Source organism: Microcebus murinus, chromosome 17, assembly GCF_040939455.1.
Source record: "Microcebus murinus isolate Inina chromosome 17, M.murinus_Inina_mat1.0, whole genome shotgun sequence".
In the NCBI taxonomy this organism is placed as follows: Eukaryota; Metazoa; Chordata; class Mammalia; order Primates; family Cheirogaleidae; genus Microcebus; species Microcebus murinus.
The window spans coordinates 104491-130759 of record NC_134120.1 but is presented as its reverse complement, the minus strand read 5'-3'; the positions used below and the strand labels follow the sequence as shown (position 1 = coordinate 130759).

The following is a 26269-nucleotide window of genomic DNA, read 5'->3' as shown; positions in this document are numbered from 1 at the left end:
CTTTCTGGCCGCGCGGGAGGAGGGACGGGTGGTGCCGGGGGGTGGGCTCGCGCTGAGGCGGGGTCCCGCCGCGCGGGGCGGAGGCGCGGGGGGCGCGGGCGGCCCCGCGGGACGCGGCAGCTCTCGGCGGAGGACGCGGCGGCGCTGCGAGAGGCGGCGGCGGGGACGCGGCGCTTCCCGGGCGCCGAGCGGTAGGTACGGCCCTGGCCCCGGCCCCCGCCCGGCCCCTCCCGGCCACGCCCACGCCCGCGCCCGCGCCCGCCCAGGCTCTGCCCGCGCCCGCCTCGGCAGTCCCGGGACGTTCTCAGGGCGCGGGGTTCGCGGCCCGAGCGGCGCCCGCGGTCCCTGACGCGCCGCGGCCCGCCCCTCCCCGCCGGTCACGTGGGAGCGGGGCTGTCCCGGGAGGGCGGGGAGAGAGGGAGGGGAAAAGGGCGACGGGGGAAAGAGTAGGGGGCAGGAAGGAGAGGGGAGGACGGCGGGGGGAGGGGAGGAAGGGGCAGGCCGAGGGAGGGGGCACAGGGGAAAGGGGCGCACGGGAGAGCGGGGAGGCTGTCTGACGGGGTAGAGAGGGGCACCGCGGTGGGTAGAGGGGTGCAGCAGGTAGGGGGAGCGGAGGAGGAGGGTTGCTGGAGATCCAGCCCCTGGAGGGAGCACCGAAGCACCCCAGGCCAGGCTCCCCTGGAGCTCTCTCGGCTGGCGTGTAGAAAGATGGCAAAGCAAATGTGGGACAGGGACCGACCGTCGCACCTAAATCTGCCTGGTTTTTTCCCACAGGGACGATAGGAAATCCCTGTTTCTTCACTGTTGAGCTTTTGATGAGAATATCGACAGTTGATACGCAGATGTTGACTTTAAAATTTTAGCTTTTCATTTGCCATTGCTGATTTCGACCAAATAGATTGTGTTTACAAAATTTCTACCAACATTTGGAGTATTGTAACTGCCCTTCTAAATGTATTGCAGTTGCAGAATGATTAAATATATGAAGTATTTTTCTTTGAATTTGAACAGAAGGCTTGTCTGAATGCTTAAAACTTACTATTTTTGAATAGAAGGGGTAATCATTTCTTCTTGAGATCTTGAGGAATCTACTGGCTGGTGGTGGGGAGAGGAAGCTGACTGGTGGGTGAACAGATATCTTACACTGCAGATTGGCAAATGCTATAACACTGAACTGCTGTGGGCATCACTGGAGCATTTTTGAAGGAACGCCCAGCTTTCATCAAATGAGGGACTTGGAGTCTGGGTAGCATTTGGCAGGTGAAGAGCGTTTGTGGGAGAGAGGACCAAGTGTAAGAACGTAGGAGTTGTGAAAAGTTCATGTTCATCTGTGGTTGAAAGTCAAGTAACTTATTCGGAGATGTTACTTATTTGGCCAGGTAGTGAGTGTGCTGGCACTGCACCCACAGCATTGGGCCAGTGGTCTTTAAGTATGGCAGTGACAGATCTGTGTTCAGAAAGCATGGACAGGAGTAAGGAGGAGACAAGAGGCTGTCCTTCCAGCGGTCTAGATGAGAGGGTAAGAATGTGTGGCCTGCAGTAGTGCATGTATGACAGGAGTTGATCCCTGGTTAAGGGGGATGATGACAGTGATGGCAAGATTTTTAGCCGAAGAAATTCTGGGATTTTTGGCAGCACCTTTTTGATTTGAATCCAAGTTTGCAATTGCCAGCACTGTGAGGAGGTAAATGAGGCCTGCTCTTCACTCTTTGCTTGTCACAGACCTGTTAGGGCAGCGTGTTACATGGGAGGAAACTGGGAGGTTGTTGAAGGCCACAAGGCTAGGAGGGGATCTGGTGATTCGAATCCAGACCTTCTGAATATATGGCATAAATATTCTGTGTTTTAAGTTGCTTTGTAAAGAAAGCCCTGTATTCCAATAGTTGGGACATTTCATTTAGGTTTTTTGCTTATGTGCCAAATGCCCTACACGTATTAACTCATGCGTCCTTGAAGCTGCTCTGTAAATGAGATTGCACTCTCCCGTTTTACAGATGAAGCAGCCAAGGCACAGAGAGATTAAGTGGCTTGCCCAGGATTACACAGCTAGTGGGTGGAGGAGTTGATTTAAACCCAGCACACAGCCCCAGAATCCTTGCTGGTGACCATTGTGCTGTGCTGCCTCAAGTGAAAATCTTTTTAGAATTTAGATTTCACAGGAACTAAAAAGAAAGTTCTGTGGATTAAGAAGAAATATTGTTTATTACCTGAATGACTTAATTTTTTATAGTTTACTTTTTTCATAATAAAATTTCCTTAAGTAATTATGATACTGAAAAACAGCAAAAATAACCCTTTAAATACCCCTTTAGGAAATAATATTTTCTTATGCACATCAGTGAAATTTTATAGTAGTTGCATGTCTACCACAAACGTTGAGAACTGAGATTCATTGTGAACTGAGGTTAATTAGTGCATGGATATGAAAACAGTCGGCTGCCCAGCCTGCCATTTTCTAATGGTGAAAATACAGATTTTACAGAGTACTAAGAATACATGGAGAACAGTATCTGTAGAAGATCTATAAATATGAAAATGTTGGACCATTTCTTTCCTAGTTGTTAATCCATTGGGCATTTTGTATGGACTTTTATCCTTAGAATGGATAAATTATGATAAAAAATGGATCTAAGAATGACTAAATTATGTTATCTTAGAATGAATAAATTATGAATAATAGCTTCCCTTTCCCAGAGTGATTGGCAACAATTATGAAACTTCTGTAATTTACCTATATCTTATTTTTTATCCTCAGTTGGTTTCCTTAAAGCAGTTAGCAAACTGCTAGAGAAATTGCTAGAGGAAGGAAACTTTTTCTCTCTTTTTTTAAAACAAGATCTGTGTGCTTGTTTTTTGTGAACCACAGTAACGATGAGGGAATGGGGCACTTACATTTGAGAATAAAAAGTTCCTATTCTTCAAATTCCGAAAGAAAAAAGATTGACAGTTTTTTGGCTCTAGTCCCAAGCCTTGAACAAGTAACTACAGAACCCTCCCTAGTTAATGACAGCCCCATTTCAATAACGCCCTCTGAGAGTGAGCCAGTCTGCAGTAGCCTCCAGTATCCATGCTTGTGCGAATCAGCCAGTCCCTAAACACCACTGACTGCTTCTGGGAGTCCACTGGTTCTTGTAGTCCATGCTTCTCAGAACCCCATCATGAGGCCAACTCTTGCTGTGTCAGCTGAGACTGTTCCTTGCAAGCAGTAAATTTAGCTTCCCTGTTTAAGATACATGTGGATGATGGACAGTACTTTAGACTGTCCTGTTTAACAGCTTTTGGAGAATGAAGAATCCCAGGGGATAGAGAGGATAGTGGAACCTTATGGAGGAAATGAAAGCAAGTCTGATAGAGCGAATGGAAAGCATCTAACAGAGTTTTCATTGAGCCTTGCTCTGGCCAGAGTGTCTGGGCTTGAAAGTGACTTTGTGCTTAGCATGTAGAAATGCATCCTGAACACTTGACAGCTTTTCTCTGAGAGTATAAGCTTTTGAAGGCAGCCCAGTTCAGTGCATTATATTTTTTAAAATTTTACTATTTCCTATGATTTTTATAGCCCCCAATTCTACAATGGTAATGGTCCTTAAATCTCTCCTTTTGCTGAGACCTACGTACACTTTTCATGTAGATAAGTTGTTTAAAAAGAAGCTTACCCACTCTCCAAAGCCTATCCCTCGTTTGAACATTCATAGCACTTTCTGCATCTTATGGTTCTTACCCTGCTTTGTTTTATGTCTTTTGTTCATTTAATGAACATTTGCTGTGTACTGTGCTTTGTGATGGGCCCCAAACAAGCAAATACAACATGATTCCTGCTCTGAAGAAGTTCAGTCCAGTGGGGGAAATAGATACATAGGCAGATAATTGCAGGATAGTGAGGTGAGTGCGATGGAAATGTATCAGCTGGTTACTGTGCTAAGTTCTAGGAGGGCTCACTGAACCTGTTCTTGGGTAGCAAGTAGAGGAGAGGGATATAGAGGTAGAATAGCTATCTTGGGAGATACTGCCAAATTGCCCTCTAATGTGTAGAAATTAGGATTTTTCCACTTAGTCTCACTACCACTGGATATTATCAATCTTAAAAGTTACTGCTTTGATAGTAAAAAATTGATATTTATTATTTTAAATGTCATTTAATTATTAATAAAGTTGAGTTACAAAAATGTTTGTCACTTGAATTTGGCTAATAGCTTTTTTAGCTTCTATAGCTTACACATTTAAAAAAATTTTTGAAATAGTTGCAGATTTATGGAAAAGTTACAAATACAGTACAAAAAACTTATTTTCCCAGAATTATTTTGAGAGTAAGTTGCTGAAAAAGGGGCCACATTACCACCAATATGATTTCCTACAAACAAGAACATTCTCATGCATGTCCAATAACAAAGCCATCAAAATCAGTACATTATTGCCGTCTAATTTCAGACCCCTTTGAGGTTTTTCAAGGTGTTCCAATAGCATCATTTGTATTAATAATAAAATAGTTTACAATTGTATAGTATCTTTAGTCTCCTTTAATCTGGGGTATTTCCTTAGTTTTTTTCTTCCATGATATGTTTTTTTAAGTGTATAATTCATTGGTTTTTTTTTTTTTAAGTAACTTCACAAAACAGTGCCACAATCTAATATTAGAACATTTCCAGCATCCCACCAGAAAGTGTGTCAATTTACTTACTTGTTCCCATTTCTAGCCAACTGCTAATCTACCTTCTGGCTCTATAGATTGTCTTCTCTGGGCATTTCATATAAATGGAAACAGATAATATGAGGACTTTTTTGCATCTGGATTCTTTGACTTAGGATAACGTGTAGTTTTGTTTTTGGGATAGTCTTGCTCTGTCATCTCAGCTAGAGTATAGTGGTATTATCTCAGCTCACTCCAGCGTCAGACTCCTGGGCTCAAGTGATCCTCCTGCCTCAGCCTCCTGAGTAGCTGGGATTACAGGTGTGCACCACTGCACCTGGCTAATTTTTCCATTTTTTGTAGAGATGGGGTCTTGCTGTTGGTCAGGCTGGCCTCAAACTCCTGACTTCAAGCCATCCTCTCACCATGCCATCCCAGAGTGCCAGAATTACAGGTGTGAGCTACCATGCCTGGCCTGTTTTTGAGATCCATGTTATAGCATGTATGAGTACCTAGTTTTTATTGCCAAATAGTATTCCACTGTGTGGATATGCTGCACTTTGTTTATCCATTCACCATTTGATGGACATTTGGATGATTGCCATGTTTTCACTTTTGGGCTATTACGAACAGTGCTACCTTTTATGATCTTGATACTTTTGAATATTACAGGCTATTTATTTTGCATGCTGTCTCTTAATTTGGGCTTGTTTGCCAGAGTTCTGTGAAATTATTCTTTCCCTTGGTTATTAATAAGTATTTTGTGGGGAGGTACTTAGAAATCATGTATATACCCCATTCTTCATCAGACTTTTGGTTTAAGTATATTAGTATGAACTTTAAGTTTACATTATAGTGGGCTATAGCCTATTACTGTATACCAAACTACCCCAAAACTTAGTTGAGTAACACATTTTATTTAAAAAGCTCGTTCTGAGCATCAGGAATTCTGACTGGGACGCGAGATGATGGCTGTTTCTGCTCCAGAGGGGCCTCATCTGGGAAGAATCAAAGGTGATGTGACTTGCCGACAACTGGGGTTGTCCCCTGAGGCATCTGTGCTCACTTGCTGGTGGCTGATGTGCAGTTCTGCTAAGGGTCAAGAGGAGTAGGTGTGCCAACTTTTGGGAGAGTGTCAGTTATATTGTAAGAGCATGTGGGAAGGGGGGGTATTGGTGGATCTTTGGAAACTTTAGTTGCTCCAGGTTACAATCAGTTACTTCATATATGCCCAAATTATCCCATGGGTTGAGCAAGCTGCTTCAAGCTGGTTTCTTTTCTGTACTTTTGATTTATCTGTCAAATCATTGAGCAAATGGTCTTGTTTTCTGGCACAAGGTGTCCTGGGCTCATCTTTACTGTGCTTCAGCCCTAGAATCAGCCATTTTTCCAAGGAGCCTGGTTCTTTTAATGGAAAGTGGTATTTAGAGATTAAAATTTGGGTCCCACTGCTGCTGGGGTAACTGCTTCCAGGTTCTCAGTGGACAGAGCTGTGGAGCTTGTGTATGAATGTATGCACACTCTCCGACAACATTTGTCTTTATCTTGAAAACAATGAGGTCATTTAAGTGCCCTGTAGTCTGGTCAAGTGCCACAGTGTTTATTTTAATTTTATGCCTTTTCAGATATTGTTTAAACAGCTTTATTGAGATATATAATTTACATGCTATACAATTCATCCATTAAACTGCACGGTTTAGTGACTGTGAGCACATTCACAGAGCTTGTGCGTGTCTCCACATTTGATCTCAGGTCATTTCAGTGCCCTGTAGTCTGGTCAAGTGCCACAGTGTTTATTTTAATTTTATGCCTTTTCAGATATTGTTTAAACAGCTTTATTGAGATATATAATTTACATGCTATACAATTCATCCATTAAACTGCACGGTTTAGTGACTGTGAGCACATTCACAGAGCTTGTGCGTGTCTCCACATTTGATCTCAGAACATTGTTGTTATTCCAAAAAGAAGTTCTGTTATCCTTAGCCATCAGCTCTTGGTTTTCTCAGCCCTGGCAACCACTGTTGTGCTTTCTGTCTGTGGATTTGTCTGTTCTGGACACTTGGTATAAATGGAGTCATACAATATGTGGTCATTGTGTCTAGCTTCTTTCATTTGGGTTTCCAGGGTTCATCTGCATTGTAGCATGTATCAGTTTCATTTCTTTTTATAGCCAAATGATATTCCATTGAATGGATATACCACATATTACTTATCCAGTCATCAGTTTTTAGACATTTGGGTTGATCGCACTTTTTGGTAATTGAATAATGCTGCTGTGAACATCCTTGTTTAAGTTTTTGTGTGGGCCGGGCACGGTGGCTCACGCCTGTAATCTCACCACTCTGGGAGGCCATGGCTGGAGGACCACCTGAGGTCAGGAGTTTGAGACCAGCCTGAGCAAGAGTGAGATCCCGTTTCTACTAAAAATAGAAAAATTAGCCGGGTGCAGTGGTGTATACCTGTAGTCTCAGCTACTCGGGAGGCTGAGGCAGGAGGATCATTAAGCCCAGGAGTTTGAGGTTGTTGTGAGCTAGGCTGGTGCCACGGCACTCTAGCCCGGGCAACAGAGTGAGACTGTCTCTAAAAAAAAGAAAAAGTGTTTCTGCGGATGTTATTTTTTCATTTGTCTTGGGTGCGATTGCTGGTTCATGTGGTATGTATAGTTTAATCTTTTGAGGGAATTCTAGACTTTTCCAAACTGGCTGCACTATTTTACATTACTATTAGCAACATATGAGAGTTTTAATTTCTCTACATCCTTACTAACACATGCGATTTTCCTTTTTTTTTTTTTAAAAAAATTACAGACTTCCTAGTAGATGTAATATCTTATTGTGGTTTTGATTTGCATTTCCCCAAATACCATAGCTAATGATGTTGAGCATCTTTTCATGTGCTTTTCTTAATGGCTATTTGTATATCTTCTTTGAAGAAGTGTCTATTTAGATCCTTTGCCCATTTTTAAATGGGGTTATTTCTCTTTTGATTATTGAATTATAAGAGTTCTTTATATAGTCTGGAATTATACTCTATTCCTAGTGTTTACCAACCTTGTTAAAAAATATTTTTTATGTATATACTTATTACAGTTTTGTTTTCTTTTTAAGGAAAATTTCAAAAATGTTTCAAATTCCCGTGGAAAATCTTGACAACATCAGAAAGGTGCGAAAAAAGGTGAAAGGCATTCTTGTGGATATTGGGCTTGACAGTTGCAAGGAGTTACTGAAGGTAAGAAGATATAAATCACAGATGGAAAGGAGACGATAATATTGGAGGTGCTAGGGTTGGCTTTATGGAGGTGAGATTTGAACTGGTAGTTTTTGAAGAGTGGGTAAGATTCCATAGAATGGAAATTGCTAATATTTTCGATGCCTGTATGAAAGCATCATTAGTCCTTATTTATGTCTTTCTGATTTAAAATGAGCTATTTAAGTTTTTGAGTCACTTTAAAGAGGGAGTTTTTATAGTCATTAGTTATTTTAAGTATTTGTTTTTGATGTTTGAGGGGAATCTGTTGAATTACCTCTTATTTTAGCAAAAGAAGACTCTAACTTAATTTCCCAGTATTATTAGAGTGATCAAAAAATAGGCATGCATACACGAAATGATAGTTTATTTTTTTCTTTTTTTGTCCTAATTCATGAATTTATCTATATGCAGTCCTAGAAAAGTTTAAAAATTAAGGTCATAGTCACATACTTTATTGATAGTTTTGTTTTCCTATAATTTTACTCATTCTTATAAATTGAGAACATGTAGCTATCATATATAATTTTTTTTTTTTTTTTTTTTGAGACAGAGTCTCGCTTATTGACCAGGCTAGAGTGAGTGCCGTGGCGTCAGCCTAGCTCACAGCAACCTCAAACTCCTGGGCTCAAGCAATCCTTCTGCCTCAGCCTCCCGAGTAGCTGGGACTACAGGCATGCGCCACCATGCCTGGCTAATTTTATATATATATTAGTTGGCCAATTAATTTCTTTCTATTTATAGTAGAGACGGGGTCTCGCTCTTGCTCAGGCTGGTTTCGAACTCCTGACCTCGAGCAATCCGCCCGCCTCAGCCTCCCAGAGTGCTAGGATTACAGGCGTGAGCCACCGCGCCCAGCTTATATATAATTTTTAAAAATGTTAAATAAGGGTTGCTGGCCAGGCGTGGTGGCTCACGCCTATAATCCTAGCACTCTGGGAGGCCGAGGTGGGCGGATTGCTTGAGGTCAGGAGTTTGAAACCAGCCTGAGCAAGAGCGAGACCCTGTCTCTACTAAAAATAGAAAGAAATTAATTGGCCAACTAATATATATAGAAAAAATTAGCTGGGCATGGTGGCGCATGCCTGTAGTCCCAGCTACTCAGGAGGCTGAGGCAAGAGGATTGTTTGAGCCCAGGAGTTTGAGGTTGCTGTGAGCTAGGCTGACACCATGGCACTCACTCTAGCCTGGGCAACAAAGCAAGACTGTCTCAAAAAAAAAATAAGGGTTGCTGTTTATCCTTAAATTGATAATTTCATGCATATTTTATTCATAACTGTAGAAATAGGGACAGTATATGCTTTAAATTTTTGAAACTTGTAAAGAGTTTGGTTTCTTTAACCACTTCAGAATGGCGCTCACCGGCCGCGAGACCTTGCCCACAATCGGCACTCATAGTTTGCACGGTATTTTGCGCTGTGTATTGACAACAAATCCGTTTTGCTCTTGTGTGATGAGGAAAGCTTTAAAGCACTGAAAGCTTGTTTTACTTTACAGGCAGCTTTAGGAAAATAACTATAATAACTCCTACTAAGGACTTGTTAAAAGGTCACAGATTTGTAGAAACTTAATAGCTGAATGTACACACCGCAACTGCAGAGATAAAAGCTATAAAAGTAAAAGCTTTTGGCTGTCGACGCTCGACTGTGTGCCTTCATATCACGGCTATCGGCTGAAGTCGATGCTCGGCTGTGTGTGTGTCATCTGTGGCCATCGACTATAGTCGATGCTTGTACCGAAGTGGTTAAAACTGGGTATAGTTTTAAAGACTCCACTCTGATAGAGAACTGGGAAAAGTTCAGTTTCTTAACTTTCAAATCTCAGACTTTCAACCAGATTTTTATTTATAAATACACAGTTAAATACTGGAAGAGTAATAATTACCAGGATTTGCATTAGTGGTCAGAATTTGTCTTTGCTCTCAAGTAGACAAATAGAGTTAATTCCTGAAGGACCCCAGGTAGGTCTCTGCTCACTCTTCACCTTGTCAGAGGTATCTTCGCCCTGCAGTGCTGCCCTTTCCCACTTCATTCTCTTACCCTGTTCTATTTTTCTTCAAAACTTACACTCCCTGACCTGTCTCCCTCATTGATTTGTTATCCACTATTCTAGCTGTAACCAGAACAGTATCTGGCACATAGATTCTTAACAAATATGTTTTAAATGAATGAATGAAAGTAAAGTTCAAATAGAGAAATACTTTAATAACAGATTGTGACTGAAAGTCCATTTGTAAGTATAAGGAGAGGAGAGTGGAAGCTCCTAGGTAGATCCTATTGCCCAGGAACAGTCTTAAAATCAGAAAACTTCAGACTTCTTGGCAGCTCTGCCTGTAAGTCCCATTTTACACATGAGGAAGAGAAGCAGGGTAATTATGTGCAGATAAGATTGAGAGTATTTGCTAAGTAGGTTGAACGTAGACACAGTAGATAACATATTGATAGTTCATTAATAATGTTGACATATGTGACTTTAAGTAGTATTTGCAGCCAATGTAAAAATGAGTAACTAACACATATGTTTATAATAAGAAAATTTCAAATGGTAATATATAAGAGTTCTTAGAATGGTGCTTGGCATGAGGGAGATGCTTCAAAAACAAACGCTGAAGGTATACTAGTATCTTTAGTAAACAGACTGAATATATTCTTTTGATCTTCAGATGGTTAAACAGAAGCTTTTGGTTTAATCCTGGCCATTAATTAATAGTATGACCTTGGGAAGTCAGTTGTTCTCTGGGCCTCAATATCCTCAACATTACAGTGAAGGAAGGTGAGAATTTAAGTCAATATACTTGCCCCTTTTAGGGAGTTGACAACAGAGCTGGAGCTGAAACATGTACTGGGAGCATTCACAGTGCAGAACAGGCAGGCTGGTGTGACCTATGTGTTAGTTAAGATTTGAACTGCTTTTGTGTAAAGTTTGTGTTTTTAAAGAATAGGTGGGATTCTCCAATGGAAAGAATTGGAGAAGGTGTTTCAGGAACATGAAATTTAGAACTATGTCCAGATTGACTAAGCCCCATCAAACCAGGCTGAGCAAATTCAGTTTTTAAAAGTCATATTTGGAAAAAATGATTCAATGCTATAGAAAAGTTACAACAATCAGGAGAGTACAAAGAACACTCATTATTTTTTACCCATATTTACCAATTAACATGTGGTCCTGTTGGTGTTAACATTTCCTCACTCTTGCTCACAGAGGGTCTCTGCATTACTGCAGGGTGGTTATCAGCGTGAGCATATGTAGCATTGGATGAGGATTTTGTCTGATCTAATCATTTGTAGCATTGTTTTCCCTTCAGTAATGGATCCAGTCTAGGAGCAGGTATTCATTTGGTCATCATGTCTCATTAGTTTCCTTGTAATGTGAATTCAGTTTTTAAAAGTGTAATTCTGTTATGAAATTGGTTTTATTTTTAGATAAAATGTCAGTAATAGCTGAAGGTTTTCATCCTTGAGTCCTTTGTTTTTCACTTGAGTAGAACTGCACATTCCTCATGAACTTCAGTCAACGTAAGAATGTTTACTCATCTGAATTTGTTCAAGACTGTTTATTTCCTTTTAAGACTTTACTGACACAGATACATAAATACTTCACAGGGGAAAATTAGGGAATTTGAATGGCTTAAAACTATTAAGTTAGTTTAGATTATCTGTTGGGTTAAATAGTACTAATTTTCTTGGGTATGAATTTTTATTTTTAGTAATTTGTAATTAGGCCTATATTTTATGAAATAGACACAGAAACATAAAGAAAATCAAGACTCCTTGTAAACTATTACCCTGAAATAGCCATTGTTAACATTGTTATATATCTTTATAGATTTTTTAAAAGTGGGATACATTCACATTTTTTTTCCTTACAAGGATATGGTCCAGCTGTATAAGACATTATACTAGCTTTGTTTCTTTTCACTGAACCTCATATTAAGAACCTTTTTCTGTGTCAAATGCATTTATTTTTAATCCACCATGGTAGTTAAGAGTTCTTTGGTTTCATAAAACAGAAATCAAACGGACCAACTTCTGCAAACGGAAATTTATTAGAAGGCTGTTGGGGGCTTATAGAATCCAAGCTGACTGGAGAATGGCACAGGAAAAAGAAGGGACCGAGGAAGCACCCATCTGGCCCTCATGGATGCCCTGTGCTGCATTTTAGACTTCACAATGGAGTATCACAAAGCACATGTGACTTTATTCTTCTAGCAAGAATAGGGCATCAGATAGGAGGCTGTGTGGTTGTCAGCTGCCTGGCCGAGAAGAGTGAGCCTTGGGGAAAATATACTCTTCTAAGAACCTTATCTTCTTTTTCTTTTCTTACTTTTCTTGAGGTAGAGTCTTGCTCTGTCCCCAGGCTAGAACACAGTGGCATCATCCTAGCTTGCTGCAACCTCAAACTCCTGGGCTTAATCAGTCCTCCTGACTTAGCTCCCCAGTAACTGGGACTATGGGCATGCGCCACCATACATAGCTAATTTTTCTATTTTTATAGAGCTGGGGGTCTCTCTTGCTAAGGCTGGTCTTGAACTCCTGGCCTCAAGCAATCCTCCTGCTTCCAAGAGTGCTAGGATTACAGGGGTGAGCCACTGTGTCTGGCCATGATTACATTCAGAGTTCCCTGTATAAAATCTGACAAGAATTTTCTTTTTAGAACTAGTGCCAGGAAAGTACCTGGCATATCTGAGCGTACTGGAACCACAGTGTGGATCAGTCCTGACCACCAATTCTGATGTTTAGCCCAGTTAAGCGGGTCCATCCCTTGAATAATGACTGTGTTTTAACTATTAAAATATAAAAGAAACCAGTATTTATTTGCTCAATAACCAAAACTCACAAATATCATAAACTTGAAAGTGAAAGATATGTGTTCTTTCTGTGTATGCCTGTGTACACTGCCCAAAATAGAGGTTTCTAATATATGCTGGGTACCACAGAGGAATTGTGATGTTATTTGGAAATTATAGTTTCTTTGGTAGGCTGAGAATTCATAAGTAAGTGAAGCATTATCTGAGGATTGAATGGGTACTCCACCCATTAAGTTACTGTTATATTTCATATGTTAGTACATATTGATGTGGTAAATATTAATAATATCCAGAGTTATTTAAAAGTATAACTGTTCCTGGAAGCTTTGGTGATTATGTGTGTTCGAAATTAAAAACTATTAGAGGTACAGATACTATCACAGTGGAGGCCAGGAAAAATCTTGATGTTGATGTTAAAAATTTAAAAGGTGGTAGGGGAGAATAAAAAGAGTTTTTTTAAAAAGGTCTCTGGTTAGAGTTTCAAGTACAGGCATACCTTGGAGATATTTCGGGTCTGTTTCCAGACTACCATATTAAAGCAAATATCACAATAAAGTGAGTCACGTGAATATTTTGGTTTCCTCTTACACATAAAAGTTATGTTTAGGCCAGGTACAGTGGCTGATACCTATAATCCTAGCACTTTGGGAGGCCTAGGCAGGAGGATCACTTGAGGCCAGGAGTTTGAGACCAGCCTGACCCAAGAGTGAGACCTCGTCTCTACAAAAAAACAAAACAAAACAGAAAAATTTGCTTGGTGCAGTGGTGTATGCCTGTAGTCCCAGCTATTGGGGAGGCTAAGGCAGGAGAATTGCTAGACCCAGGAATTTGAAGTTGCAGTGAGCTGTGATGATGCCACTGCACTCTACACAGGTGACAAAGTGAGACCCTGTCTCAAAAAAAAAGTTATGTTTACATTATATTGTAGTCTCTTAAGTGTGAAAGAGCATTATGTCTAAAACAGTGTACATGCCTTAGTTAAAAATACTTTATTGCTAAGTAATGCTAACGATTGTCTGAACTTTCAGTAGTCTTAATCATTTTGCTGGTGGAGGGTCTTCCTCTGTGTTGATGGTGCTGACTGATCACAGTGGTGGTTGCTGAAGGTGGGGGTGGCTGTGGCAATTTCTTAAAATAAGACAACAGTGAAGTTTGCTGCATTGATAGACTCTTCCTTTTATGAAAGCTTTCTCTGTAGCATGTGATGCTGTTTGAGAGCATTTTACCCACAGTAGCATTTCTTTCAAAATCGGAGTCAGTCCTCTCAAACCCTGCTGCTGCTTTACCAACTAAGTTTATGGAATATTCTAAATCCTTTGTTGTCATTTCAACAGTGTTCACAGCATCTTCACCAGGAATAGATTCCATCTCAAGAAACCACTTTGTTTGTTCATCCATAAGAAGCAACTCCTCATCCATTCAAGTTTTATCCGGAGATTGCAGCAATTCAGTCACATCTTCAGGCTCCACTCCTAATTTAAGTTCTTTTGCTATTTCTACCACATCTGCAGTTCTTACACTGAAGTCTTCTACCTCTAAAAGTCATCCATGAGGGTTGTAATCAACTTCTTCCAAACTCTTGTGAATGTTGATATTTTGACCTCTTCCCATGAATCACAAATGTTCTTAATGGGATCTAGAATGGTGCATCCTTTCCTGGTTTTCAGTTTACTTTTCTCAGATCCATCATAGTAGTTCTAACTTTATGAAATGTATTTCTGAAATAATTAAGACTTGAAAGTTGAAATTAGTCTTGATTCACGGGCTGTAGAATGGGTGCCAGCAGACATCAAAACAACATTAATCTCCTTGCACCGCTCCACAAGAGCTCTTGGGTGACCAGGTGCATTGTTAATGAGCAGTAATACTTTGAAAGGAATCTTTTTTTTCTGAGCAGTAGGTCTTAGCAGTGGGCTTAGAATATTCAGCAAACCATACTGTAACAGATTTGCTGTCTCTAGGCTTTGTTCTTCCATCTATAGAGCACAGGCAGAGTAGATTTAGCATAGTTCTTAAGGGCTCTAGGACTTTCAGAATGGTAAGTGAGCACTGGCTTCCACTTAAAGTCATAGCTGCATTAGCCCCTAACAATGGATTTAGCCTGTTCTCTAAAGCTTTAAAGCCAGTCATACTGACTTGTCTCTAGCTATGAAAGTCACAGATGGCATTTTCTTCTATTAGAAGGCTGTTTCATCTACATTGAAAATCTCTTGTTTAGTGTAACCACCTTCAGCGGTGATCTCAGCTAGATCTGGATAACTTGCTGCAGCTTCTCCATCAGTGCTTAGTGCTTCACCTTGCACTTTTATGTTATGGAGATGGCTTTTTTCCCATAAACCTCATGAACCAACCTCTGCAGCTTCTCACCTCTGTCAGCCTTCATAGAATTAAGTCGGGGCCTTGCTCTGGATTAGGCTTTGGCTTAAGGGAATGTTGTGACTGGTTTGATCTTCTGTCCAGACCAGTAAATGTTTCTTCATATCAGCAATACGACTGTTTCACTTTCTTACCATTCACGTACGTAGGTTATATGCAGATGCTACACTATTTTATGTCAGGGACTTGAGCATCTGTGGGTTTGGTATCTGCAGAGGGTCCTGGAACCCATCCCCCATGGATATGGGCGAACAACTATATTTTCATTTCTCTTTTCTCATGTAGGTTTCTTAGGTGCCACATACTTGCCAGGTTCTAATGAAATAATTCTTTATCTTCTGAATTTGCATAATGATGTCTTTTTTTTCTTCTTTTTGAAAAGGACCTTAAAGGCTTCGATCCAGGGGAGAAGTACTTTTATAACACATCGTGGGGAGATGTTTCTCTCTGGGAACCGTCTGGAAAGAAAGTGGTATGTATTTTCTGTATTTGGTTTTCACATTTCTTCAAAAGGGGTGAGTGTGAATTTAGTCTGAGGAACATCACATGTATTGGGGTTGCTGGTGGATGAGTGGGGAGGAGGCCCACTGAAGCCATTTAGGGAGATAGAAAACAAAGTTCATTGTTGGGCAAGGTTATGGATGCTTTGAGAGTCGTCTTTGAATGTAGTTGACACAGTGATGCAGGGAAACTATTTGTCCTTGATTATAAATGCCACTGGTGTAAAACAGACCTTTGATTTAATAACTGTTCTTAGTAAAACAAAATGCTTTGAATTAAGTGTATGCAATGAATGTAACAGCAATGTTGCTGTTGTCAGCTGCCCTCCTGAGTCCTTGTTTTAGTCTCTGACCCTCTATGGCCCAACATCCCCTCTCTAGCATCTGATGTGATCCTTGAATCCACCGTGACGTGGCTGTTCTGTAGCACAGCTCATGGCTGTCGAAATGAGCCTCATTTAGCAGATCTTGACTTCATGAACCTTAAGCTTCATTGATTTTTCTCGTCTGAATTCTTACAATATCCTATAATGTAGCTTGCAGTACATATAAAAATAACATTTTTCATTAAGCATTTTTGAAATTATGCCACAAGGCAGGTAACAGTTTTTGGTGCCCAGTCTAAAGAGGTAAAAGTTAAGGTTCTTTTCCTCAAGGAGTTTGTTTTTGTTGAGTGAGTAGGCGTAAACATAAAATGTTATTTAGGTTATTAAGTATGAAATGTCCGTTTTCCTTAAGTACTCAGTTTGACAGTTGATATCTCTGACATTTCACCTTTGACGTTTGTTATATTTTTATCATGAAGGTGCATCCTCAGTCTTTCAAACGCATGTTTTGCCTTGTAATTATCTTTCAAAGATTTTTAAGAGCAATTTTTGTGAAACCATGGGTAAGTAAAAAATTTGTTTTATTTTCAAATATGCTTTCTATTGTGGAACCAATGCAGCGCAGACAGCTTGAAATATCAAGTGTTTGGGGAAGGAAGTGGCTAATGAATATATAGTACGTCAGTGGTTTGAGAAGTTCTGTTTTGGTGAATTTCATTTTGAAAATCAGCCACATGGGCGACTTGAGCAAGGTGGATAATGATGAGCTGCTGAAAGCTGTAGTGGAAGTGAATCCATCTCAACCTGTACATGAACTAGCAGCAAGGTTTGATGTTACTATTCCAACAATATTGGACCATTTGTAACAAATGGGCAAGGTAAAGAAGCTGGATAGATGGTTCCGCGTGAATTAAACCGGCATCAGAAGAAAAATCATCTCGAAGCTTGTGCCTTTCTTTGCTGTCACAACATAAAGGTGACCATTTCTACAACCTATTGTTATGTGTGATGAAAAATGGATTCTTTTTGACAATTTCAAGCATTTGTTGGATAAAGATGAAGTGCTAAAACACAGTCCAAAACTGAATATTCATCAAGAAAAAGCTAATGGTGTCTTTTTGGTGGTCCAGCACTGGTATCCACTACAGCTTCATGAAATGAAACCTGGTCAGTCCATTACAGTAGATGTCTACTGCAACCAACTGGATGAAATGATGAGGATGCTTGTGATTAAGCAGCCGAGACTGGAATCCTCTTGCAAGACAATGCTTGACCACATGTCACACAAACAACGCTACTCAAACTACAGCAGCTGGACTTGGAAACTCTCTGTCATCTGCTGTATTCACCAGACTTTGCACCAAGTGACTACTACTTCTTCCAGGCTTTGGACCACTTCTTGCAAGGAAAAATATTCAATTCTCAACAAGCTGTGGAAAACATCTTTGGAAATTTCATTGCTCCTCGATCTTCAGGCTTCTTTCCTGCTGGCATAAACAAGCTACTGTTAAGATGGCAAAACTGTGTCAATAGTTTAGGCCCATACTTTGATTAATTGTACTGCTTCTTGTTTGAAGCAGTACACTTTTGATTCAAAATTTGGATGTTTCATATTTAATGACCTAATAATTTGAAATAATAGAGATTGAATGTTATTAGATACCATATTCAGATAAAAGTAAAATCACCATTGCCTGGAGTGAGAAAGACTGATGTCTGCTAATATCAGTGACTTTGTTCCTAAGGTGGTCTTCCTTCTCTAGTTTGTTCCTGGGAACACAGGATTTAGGGACAGTTTGGGGAGAACTAGAGGGTAAGTTGCATAATTGTGGTGGATTGTGTGGCTCGTGCCTCCAGGGCTGAGAGAAACACATGAGACTCTCTCAGGGCGAGGAGGACAGAGAGGCTTACTGAGGTGGTCTGAGGCGGTGGAGCTTGAGTCTTGGGGTCTTGAGGAAGCAAAGTTAAGGTGTGATGGGAAGATGGTGCCTGGTCTGGATTTGGTCCTTCTGGCAGCACACAGTGCCGCTCCTTCACTTCCGTCATTGTTTGTTCTTCCTCTGTTACCAGTGAGCTGATGTTCATACTCCAGTTTTTATGGTTGGTCACTGGCCTGGAACTTTTGCAGGTTTTTGTGTGAATATGTGCCTTCATTTCTCTCAGGTAAATGACTTGGAATGGGATCTGTGGGCTATATGGTATGTAAATACGTATTTGTCTTTATAAGAAACTGCCACACTGTTTTCAAATCGGTTGTACTAGTTGGCTTTCCCTCAGCAGTGTGAGCGTTCTAGCTCTTCTGCATCCTTGCCCGGTTTGATACTATATTGTATTTATTGGCTTAAATACTGATTTCCTATTTTAAGATGTGTAATGGTATCTCCTTTGATATTAATTTGCATTTCACTAGTGACTGATGATGTTGAGCATGTTTTCATGTGTTTATTTTACATCCAGATATCTTCTTTGGTAAAAGTGTTCAAATCTTTTGAGCATTTAAAAAAAATTGGATCATTTGTTTCCTTACTGAGATTGAATATGTCCACAACGTGTATTCTAGAGGAGAATTGTGCATTAGATAGGTGGTTTGCAAATATTGTCTCTTAGCCTATGACTTGTCTTTTCGTTTTTTAAACAGTGTCTTTAAAAGAGCAGAAGCTTTTTAATTCTCATGAAGTTCAATTTATCATTTTTTTCTTTTATAGATCATGTTTATGGTGTCATATTAAAGGAATATTTGCCTAACCCAAAGATTTATTCAACACTAACAGATATTAACAGGCATTTGTTAGTAAGTTCTATCAGTTCTTTCATTGAGTATAATTTTCTTTGAGTATACAGTTTCTCAATACTTTTTCATTGAGTATAATACACCATTTTTAATGAATCACTAATAAAACTAAAATGATATTTCACTTAAATTGTGTTGCAATATGAACTTTTGGTTGTGAGGTATATACAGATTTCAGAGAGTTAAAATATGAAAAAATATGTGTCTCTTAGAATTAGGGAAATAGGTTTTTATTTTAGTGTCTGGTCTGAGGTAGTGGCTTTGCCCTAGGTTTATTATAGATTCTACCAGAAATATTAGAACCTGAGATTTTTCCAACTGCTGAGAAGATAGTAACACAATGTTGAATGTGTATAGATAATTTTTCTGACCTGTGACCCAAGAGGAAAAACGACATGAATAGGAGAGAGATAAGATGACAAAGTCTTGAGGAAGGGAAATGTGTGTGTGTGTGTGTGTGTGTGTGTGTGTGTGTGTGTGAGAGAGAGAGAGAGAGAGAGAGAGAGAGAGAGAGAGAGAGAGAGAGAGAGAGAGAGAGAGAGAGAGAGAGATCGTGAGAACACAGATTAGGAGAAGAGTGGTAATTAACCCTTGGTCACTGTGATAATGCCACTGCCAACTCCAGGGCCTCGGACAAGATGTTCGATCTGTCCAGGCTCTGCTTACTGGCTTGTGGGACTAGGGGTAGGTGTTTTATGGTTCACCAGCTCTAGGGTCTTAAGAGTTACCATGAGACCAAAGACTTAAGTGTGCTCTTGGATCGTCACAAACCTGCAAGTTTTATTGATGTTGGAGCAGATTGCACTCCTCATTTGGCCAGCAGTTATATAAATGTCTGTTTTTAGACCCCGAGGTGGTTGATTCCCCCTAATGTGCCTTAAATAGAAAATCCATATGGTCAGTATTGTGTTCTGTTGCCTCAGGCTTCTTCATAGTGTGGGTTTAGGCACACTTGCTGTTTAGATTAGTTTATTGGGTGCCTACATGTGCGAAGCACTATCCATTCGACTCTTCGCTAGGAGTGGGGAGACTAAAAGGATAATGATGATGGTTTAGCAATCTGAAAGCTGGGTTAGTTGTAGATAAATTTCAGAGGTTTTAGAATTTGGAGTAAAAACAACACTGGAACTAAGAAAAATAGGATGAGGGGGAGAAAATAATTTTCTCTTGCAGAAAACTTAACCAAGTTTATTGTTAATTAATGCAGTTGAAGTACAGGACTAAGTGATGAGATTTGTGGTTTTAGTGGATAGCTCAGAGCAGGGGTCAGCAAACTTGCAAGCTGTGGGCAAATCCTGTAACTAGGGACTGCAGTCAGCTCCAACATCCAGCAAAACTTGCAGGTTTCTGATTTGACCATTTGCACAACCAATGAGCTAAGATTGATTGTTGGGTTTTTAAATATTTAAGAAGAAAAGACGACAAGAGTACATGTGAAAGTATATAAAATTTGAATTGGTGTTCATAAATATTTATTGGAACATAGCTGTGCCCATAAATTACATATTATTTGTGGGTACTTTTGCACTACAGTGGTGATGCTGAGTAGCTGCCACAGAGACTGTGTTGTATGGCCCACAAGCCTAAAATATTTACTATCTGGCTCTTTATGGAAAAAGCTTGCCAACCTTGGGTTAGAAAAAACTGTTCCTTGGGGAGGGACAGTGTGAATGTATGTAGCACATTATAAGGAGAGTCATGGATTCCTGGACTAGGGAAAGCAGAACATCTTCTGTATAGTTTATCTTAAAGTATGCCTGAAATTTTTTTCTTTTAACAGAGATACCGAACAAAGCCATACTGTTGTGGCCTCTGTAAATACTCTACAAAAGTGCTTTCATCATTCAAAAATCATTTACATCGTTACCATGAAGATGAGATTGACCAAGAGCTGGTGATTCCTTGCCCGAACTGTGTGTTTGCATCTCAACCCAAAGTCGTGGGGAGGCACTTCAGAATGTTCCATGCTCCTGTTCGGAAAGTCCAGAACTACACAGTGAATATTTTGGGCGAAACTAAATCGCCGAGGAGTGATGTGATAAGCTTTACCTGTTTAAAATGCAACTTTTCAAACACTTTGTACTATAGCATGAAGAAGCATGTGCTGGTAGCCCATTTTCACTACTTAATTAACTCCTACTTTGGCCTGCGAACTGAGGACGGTGAGCAGCTGAAAACTAATGAGACTCCTATGGAGAAGATCCCACCATCTGACAAATATTATTGTAAAAAATGCAGTGCCAATGCCAGTAGCCAGGATGCATTAATGTATCACATTTTGACATCGGATATACACAGGGATTTGGAAAATAAGCTTAGATCTGTGATTTCAGAACATATTAAGAGGACTGGACTTTTGAAGCAAATGCATATTGCCCCCAAACCAGCAGCACGTTTGGTCGTACCAACGAGCAGCAGTGCTCCGAGCATCCCGGCCCCGCCTCCACGTTTCCACCTGGCCTTGCCGCAGAGCAGTCCGAGCCCAGCCACAGTGCAACCAGTGACTGTGGCCCCGGGCGCTCCTGGGAGCCTCACCCATTCCCCACCGGCTGCTGCCCAGTCCCACGTGACTCTGGTCTCCAGCCCTCTGCCCGTGGGTCAGAACAGCCTCACCCTACAGTCCTCAGCACCTCAGCCCGTCTTTCTTTCTCATGGGGTTCCACTTCACCAGCCTGTAAACCCCCCCGTATTGCCCTTGAGTCAGCCCGTTGGACCCATAAATAAGTCTGTTGGAACTAGTGTCCTCCCCTTAAGTCCGCCTGTCCGCCCTGGGGTTTTACCCCTCACCCAGCCTGTGGGGCCCATAAGACCTGGTGTCCTTCCTGTTAATCCCTCTGTCACCCCCGGGGTTCTTCAGGCTGTCTCACCAGGGGTGATTTCTGTGAGCCGTGCTGTCCCAGCAGGGGTCCTTCCTGCAGGCCAGATGACCCCTGCTGGGGTTATCCCTGGACAGACGGCAACCTCTGGGGTTCTTCCCACTGGTCAGATGGTCCAGTCAGGGGTGCTCCCTGTTGGCCAGACGGCCCCGTCACGGGTTCTCCCTGCGGGCCAGGTGGTCCCATCCGGGCTGCTTTCCTCCAACCAGACGGTCTCCTCAGGTGGTGTCCCTGTGACCCAGGGTGTGAATTCTGGTGTTCTTCAGCTCAATCAGTCTGTCATGCCAGGAGTTCTCCCTGTGGGCCAGCCCGCGAGGCCTGGGGTTCTACAACTCAGCCAGCCAGTCAGCACCAACATTCTGCCTGTGAGTCAGCCGTTCAGACCCGGCACTTCACAGAACACCACCTTCCTCACCTCAGGCTCTATTCTTAGACAGCTCATCCCTACGGGGAAGCAAGTGAACGGGATTCCAACCTACACGCTGGCCCCAGTGTCTGTCACTTTGCCGGTTCCCCCTGGGGGCATGGCAACAGTGGCCCCACCACAGGTGCCCATCCAGCTGCTGCCATCGGGCACAGCAGCCCCGATGGCTGGCTCCCTGCCCGGCATTCCCTCGCCGTCAGTGCTGGTGAACACTTCCCAGAGCGTGTTCATTCAGGCCGCTTCTTCTGCGGCAGACACCAACCAGGCGCTCAAGCAGGCCAAACAGTGGAAAACCTGCCCTGTTTGCAATGAGCTCTTCCCCTCCAACGTCTACCAGGTCCACATGGAGGTGGCCCATAAGCACAGCGAATGCAGGGCTGGGGACAAGCTCGAGCCGGAGAAACTGGCGGCGTGTGCGCCATTTCTAAAGTGGATGAGAGAGAAGACGGTTCGCTGTCTCTCCTGTAAATGCCTGGTCTCCGAGGAGGAGCTCATACATCACTTACTGATGCATGGCCTGGGCTGCTTGTTCTGTCCACGTACGTTCCATGATATCCGAGGTCTTTCAGAGCACAGCAGGACCATGCACCTGGGGAAGAAGAAGTTACCTGTGGATTACAGTAACAAGGGCTTTCAGTTGGATATTGATGCTAATGGCAACCTGCTGTTCCCTCATCTTGACTTCATTACCGTATTGCCAAAGGAGGAGCTTGGGGAGCGGGAAGTCTACCTGGCCATACTTGCTGGGATACACTCCAAGTCCCTCGTGCCTGTGTATGTGAAGGTGCGGCCTCTGGCCGAGGGCACGTCTGGCAGCCCCAGCAAGCAGGTCTCTACCTGCCCCTTTTGCTTCGGCACCTTTGTGGCGCCGGAAGCATATGAGCTGCACCTGAAGGAGAGGCACCACATCATGCCCACAGTGCACACAATTCTGAAGTCTCCTGCCTTCAAGTGCATCCACTGCTGTGGGGTCTACACTGGGAACATGACACTGGCTGCCATTGCCGTCCACCTGCTGCGCTGCAGGAGTGCCCCCAAGGACAGCGGCTCAGACCTGCAGGGCCAGCCTGACGCCGCGGAGAACAGCGAGCTGCTCTTGGTCAACGGCGAGGTGGTCCATGATGCCCCCTTCTCTGTGAAGAGAAAGCTGCCTGATGCCCACGTGGGGGCAGAAGACCAGAGGGCTGGGGAGGAGCCGCCTCTCATCCTGAATGTGGATGCGGCCCCAGGTCCAGAGAAAGGGACGAGTGTTGTGCCTTGTAAAAGACAAAGGAATGAAACCAGGACAGAGGGGCCGGTCGTCAGCGAAGATGCTCTTCAGATTTTAGCATTAGATCCTAAAAAATATGAAGACCGGTCTTATGAAGAAAAAAAGCAATTTCTTAGAGATTATTTCCATAAGAGACCATATCCTAGTAAAAAGGAACTAGAACTTTTATCCTCACTCTTATGGGTGTGGAAAATTGATGTGGCTTCATTTTTTGGAAAAAGAAGATATATTTGCATGAAAGCAATAAAAAGTCATAAGCCTTCTGTACTTTTAGGCTTTGACATGTCTGAACTTAAAAATGTTAAACACAGATTGAACTTTGAGTGTGAACCACAAAACTTGTAAAAAAAAAAATTAGTAGAGCTAAGTACTAGGTAATAGTTTTTCAATTGAGACTTTTAAAAACGTTTTCACTGCGTTGAATTAATCCCAGTGGTCTTTATGCTGCTCTTTAGACATATTTCAGGTGCTCAGAAAGGCTTCTATGTAAGGAAGTGAATAGTTCTTTCAGATTTATTGTAACAATTATTTTCATTTTTTCCCTCTGTCCTGTAAATTAAATTTTTTGATATTTCATGCACGCCTTGTTTTCCCAGCAGTGTCAGTTGTCATATGATAAAAAACCTGAAATCTACAAATACTTGTTTTTTTCATTTAAGGAAGTTTCAGCCTGTTTCAGAATACTTGATTAACTGCAAGCTGGAGAATCGATCTCCCTCAGCTTTGCGGCAGCAGCCGGCGACGTAGGGACTGTTGAGACTGGGTGCCGGTCCAGTGGGCGCAGCTCCCTGAGGGCTGCCTGCATCAGCTCTTGCTGATTCCTTCTTTGAAGTTATTCACTTACTAGATTATAATTTTGATCTACATTTTTTCAGGTTTGTCCTAACAGCGTTTTTTTTTTTGTTTGTTTGTTTTTTGTTTTTTTTTTAAATCATAACTCAAGTGTTTTTGTTAAAAATATACTGGATCTGAGGTCTGGCAGGTAGCTCATAAATCAAGAGTTATTTTTACAAATAAAGTAATTCTGTAGGTGCAGAAATCAGTTTTCAGTGTAGACTTTCCCCCTTTTTTGATACGCTGATAAGTCATTTCTCCATTCAAAGGTAAGAAAATAAATCTATAGTGCCTTTAGAATAAACATTAAAAACACACCCAAAAACTCTTCTCTTAACCTAACTGCTGATAAACTAGTGAAAGGGAAGGACTGCAATGCTCAGGAATAAAGTCACTGCACCTGAGTGTGGACATGAACTTAAATCTCAACGCAGGTTTTCAGGGGACAGGGTGGAACCAGTGGACGGGTCTACGTCTCCGAGGTTGGTGTGTTCGGGCTCCGTAGTACGTCCTGGAGGCCAGGTCTAGGGGAGACCAGCTTTCCTCTGGCCCGGCTGTCTGGGTGGATGGGAGGTGTGTTGCTAAAGAGTCTCCTTTGTGTCCTTTGGATGTTAAATCTCCTTTTTTTCCATCTGATGCAAAGTAAAGCGCCAGAACCAGTGAGGGAGACCAGTTTGGGCCGTAAGTCACGTGCCGGCGATGCACAGCGGAGGGACCTGTCTGACATGCCTTTAGGTAGGAACGTTTGGAGGAGGTGGTAGCCTCTTATAATAATGTTACTATATGAATTTTAAAAGTACAATACTTGCATGTAATTGCTATAATGTGCATTTTTGAGGCAATTGTGAAACTGGTCTGTGATTGTTGGTGTACTCTGTTATAAATTCAAAAAGAGCTTGTTGAACCTATTATTTTTTTTTACCTATTGTTTTCAGAGTGTCTATTTTGAATTAAAATTTGTTACACCACTGCAAATAGAACTGTTTAATTCTTTTCACAGTTAAAACATTACTATGCATGTCTTTTAGGAATAATCTAAATGTGGAAGTAGATGCCACATTTGTTTTCTAAAGAACGTTACTTGTCAACGTGTGAAAATAAGCATAACTGGAAAAGGCTAATCACCAGGGTCACAAGATGGATTTGGCAGAGATTTGTGGTATTTCAATAGTGGTGGTCCCCACAGTGCCAGGGCAGGTTATAACAAGGTGTCAGCACTGTGGCATTTGCTGTTACCTGGCCATGCTTAGTGGTGCCAGTGGGGACGGGCAGTCTGCCACCAGCTGTGGCTTCATCCTGGCCTTTCTCCAGTCACGTGCACGAGGTTTCCCATCCTTGGCCCTGCCCGAATTTTGGGCCTGATGGTTCCTTGCTATGGGTGGCAGACCTGTGCACCGTAGGATGAGCAGTGTCCCTGGCTACCACCCACCAAATGCCCCCACACTGCCTTGCCCTCGCCCTAGTTGTGGCCACCAAAGCCGTCATTGCCAAGCGGTCCCTGCAGAGCAGAATCACCCCACGAAAGCCACTCTGATGAAGGTGCTCGAGGTCCAGGTGTGTTTTAGCTGCGGCACACCCTTTGGTGCTGGGCCTTTTATTGTGCTAGCTGCTGGCTATTCAATGTTTAGGCTTACAGGTCAAAATAGGATAGAAGATCCATTTCAAAACACTTCAGAAAGCACGTGGGAGTTCTTGCAAATGTAAAAAAATAATTTATTTGAAATTGAAAAAATGTAGATTATTAATAGTTTAGTGAAGATATTTTAAACTGTCATTAAAAAAATTCAGAAGGAAGGAGATAGTTTTTTATACAATGATTAAAAAGTTGTGCACTTTTAAAAATATTTTATCTGGTGTGGCAGCAGCAACTTTACAATGCTACATATTAGAAGTCTGTCGAGTGCAGGGTGCTATTTTAGTGTCTGGATTTTTTGCCCTTTTTAAACAGTGTGATGATTGTTGTGCAGTTATTTCTTAGAGTTCACTAAAGAAAGCAACCTTTAACCCTCACTAATTAAGAAAACTCAGCACCAAAACTCTAACCTCGTTTTTACATTAGTTTTTAAGGTCTTTTTTAGTAAATAATAAGCATTTATCAACTGCTTAGATTGATAGGAAATGGGCAGAATAGTTTGATAATAGTCATCGTTGGTGCTGCTTGTGTTCTCCACATTGTCGTCAGTGTGTGCTGC

At 41.7% G+C, this 26269-nt stretch overlaps 1 protein-coding gene across 8 annotated transcripts; it reads left to right on the top strand.

Annotated features, from left to right (window-relative positions):
• Nucleotides 1–25057, top strand: ADNP2 (ADNP homeobox 2). Of its 8 annotated transcripts, none has more exons than XM_075993775.1 (5): nt 1389–7855; nt 14015–15528; nt 17953–18045; nt 18588–18673; nt 20454–25057. In XM_075993775.1, exon 5 carries the CDS (start codon nt 20631–20633, stop codon nt 23586–23588), a length of 2958 nt encoding a protein of 985 aa, XP_075849890.1. In that variant the 5' UTR covers nt 1389–7855; nt 14015–15528; nt 17953–18045; nt 18588–18673; nt 20454–20630; the 3' UTR covers nt 23589–25057. The 8 variants fall into 8 exon arrangements, with proteins under 8 accessions (XP_012644383.1, XP_012644390.1, XP_012644384.1 ...); XM_075993774.1 differs by having other exon boundaries at nt 16503–18045; XM_012788929.3 differs by lacking the exons at nt 17953–18045; nt 18588–18673 and adding an exon at nt 1–191 and having other exon boundaries at nt 7735–7855; nt 15439–15528.
• Nucleotides 25058–26269: the final 1212 nt, after the last annotated feature.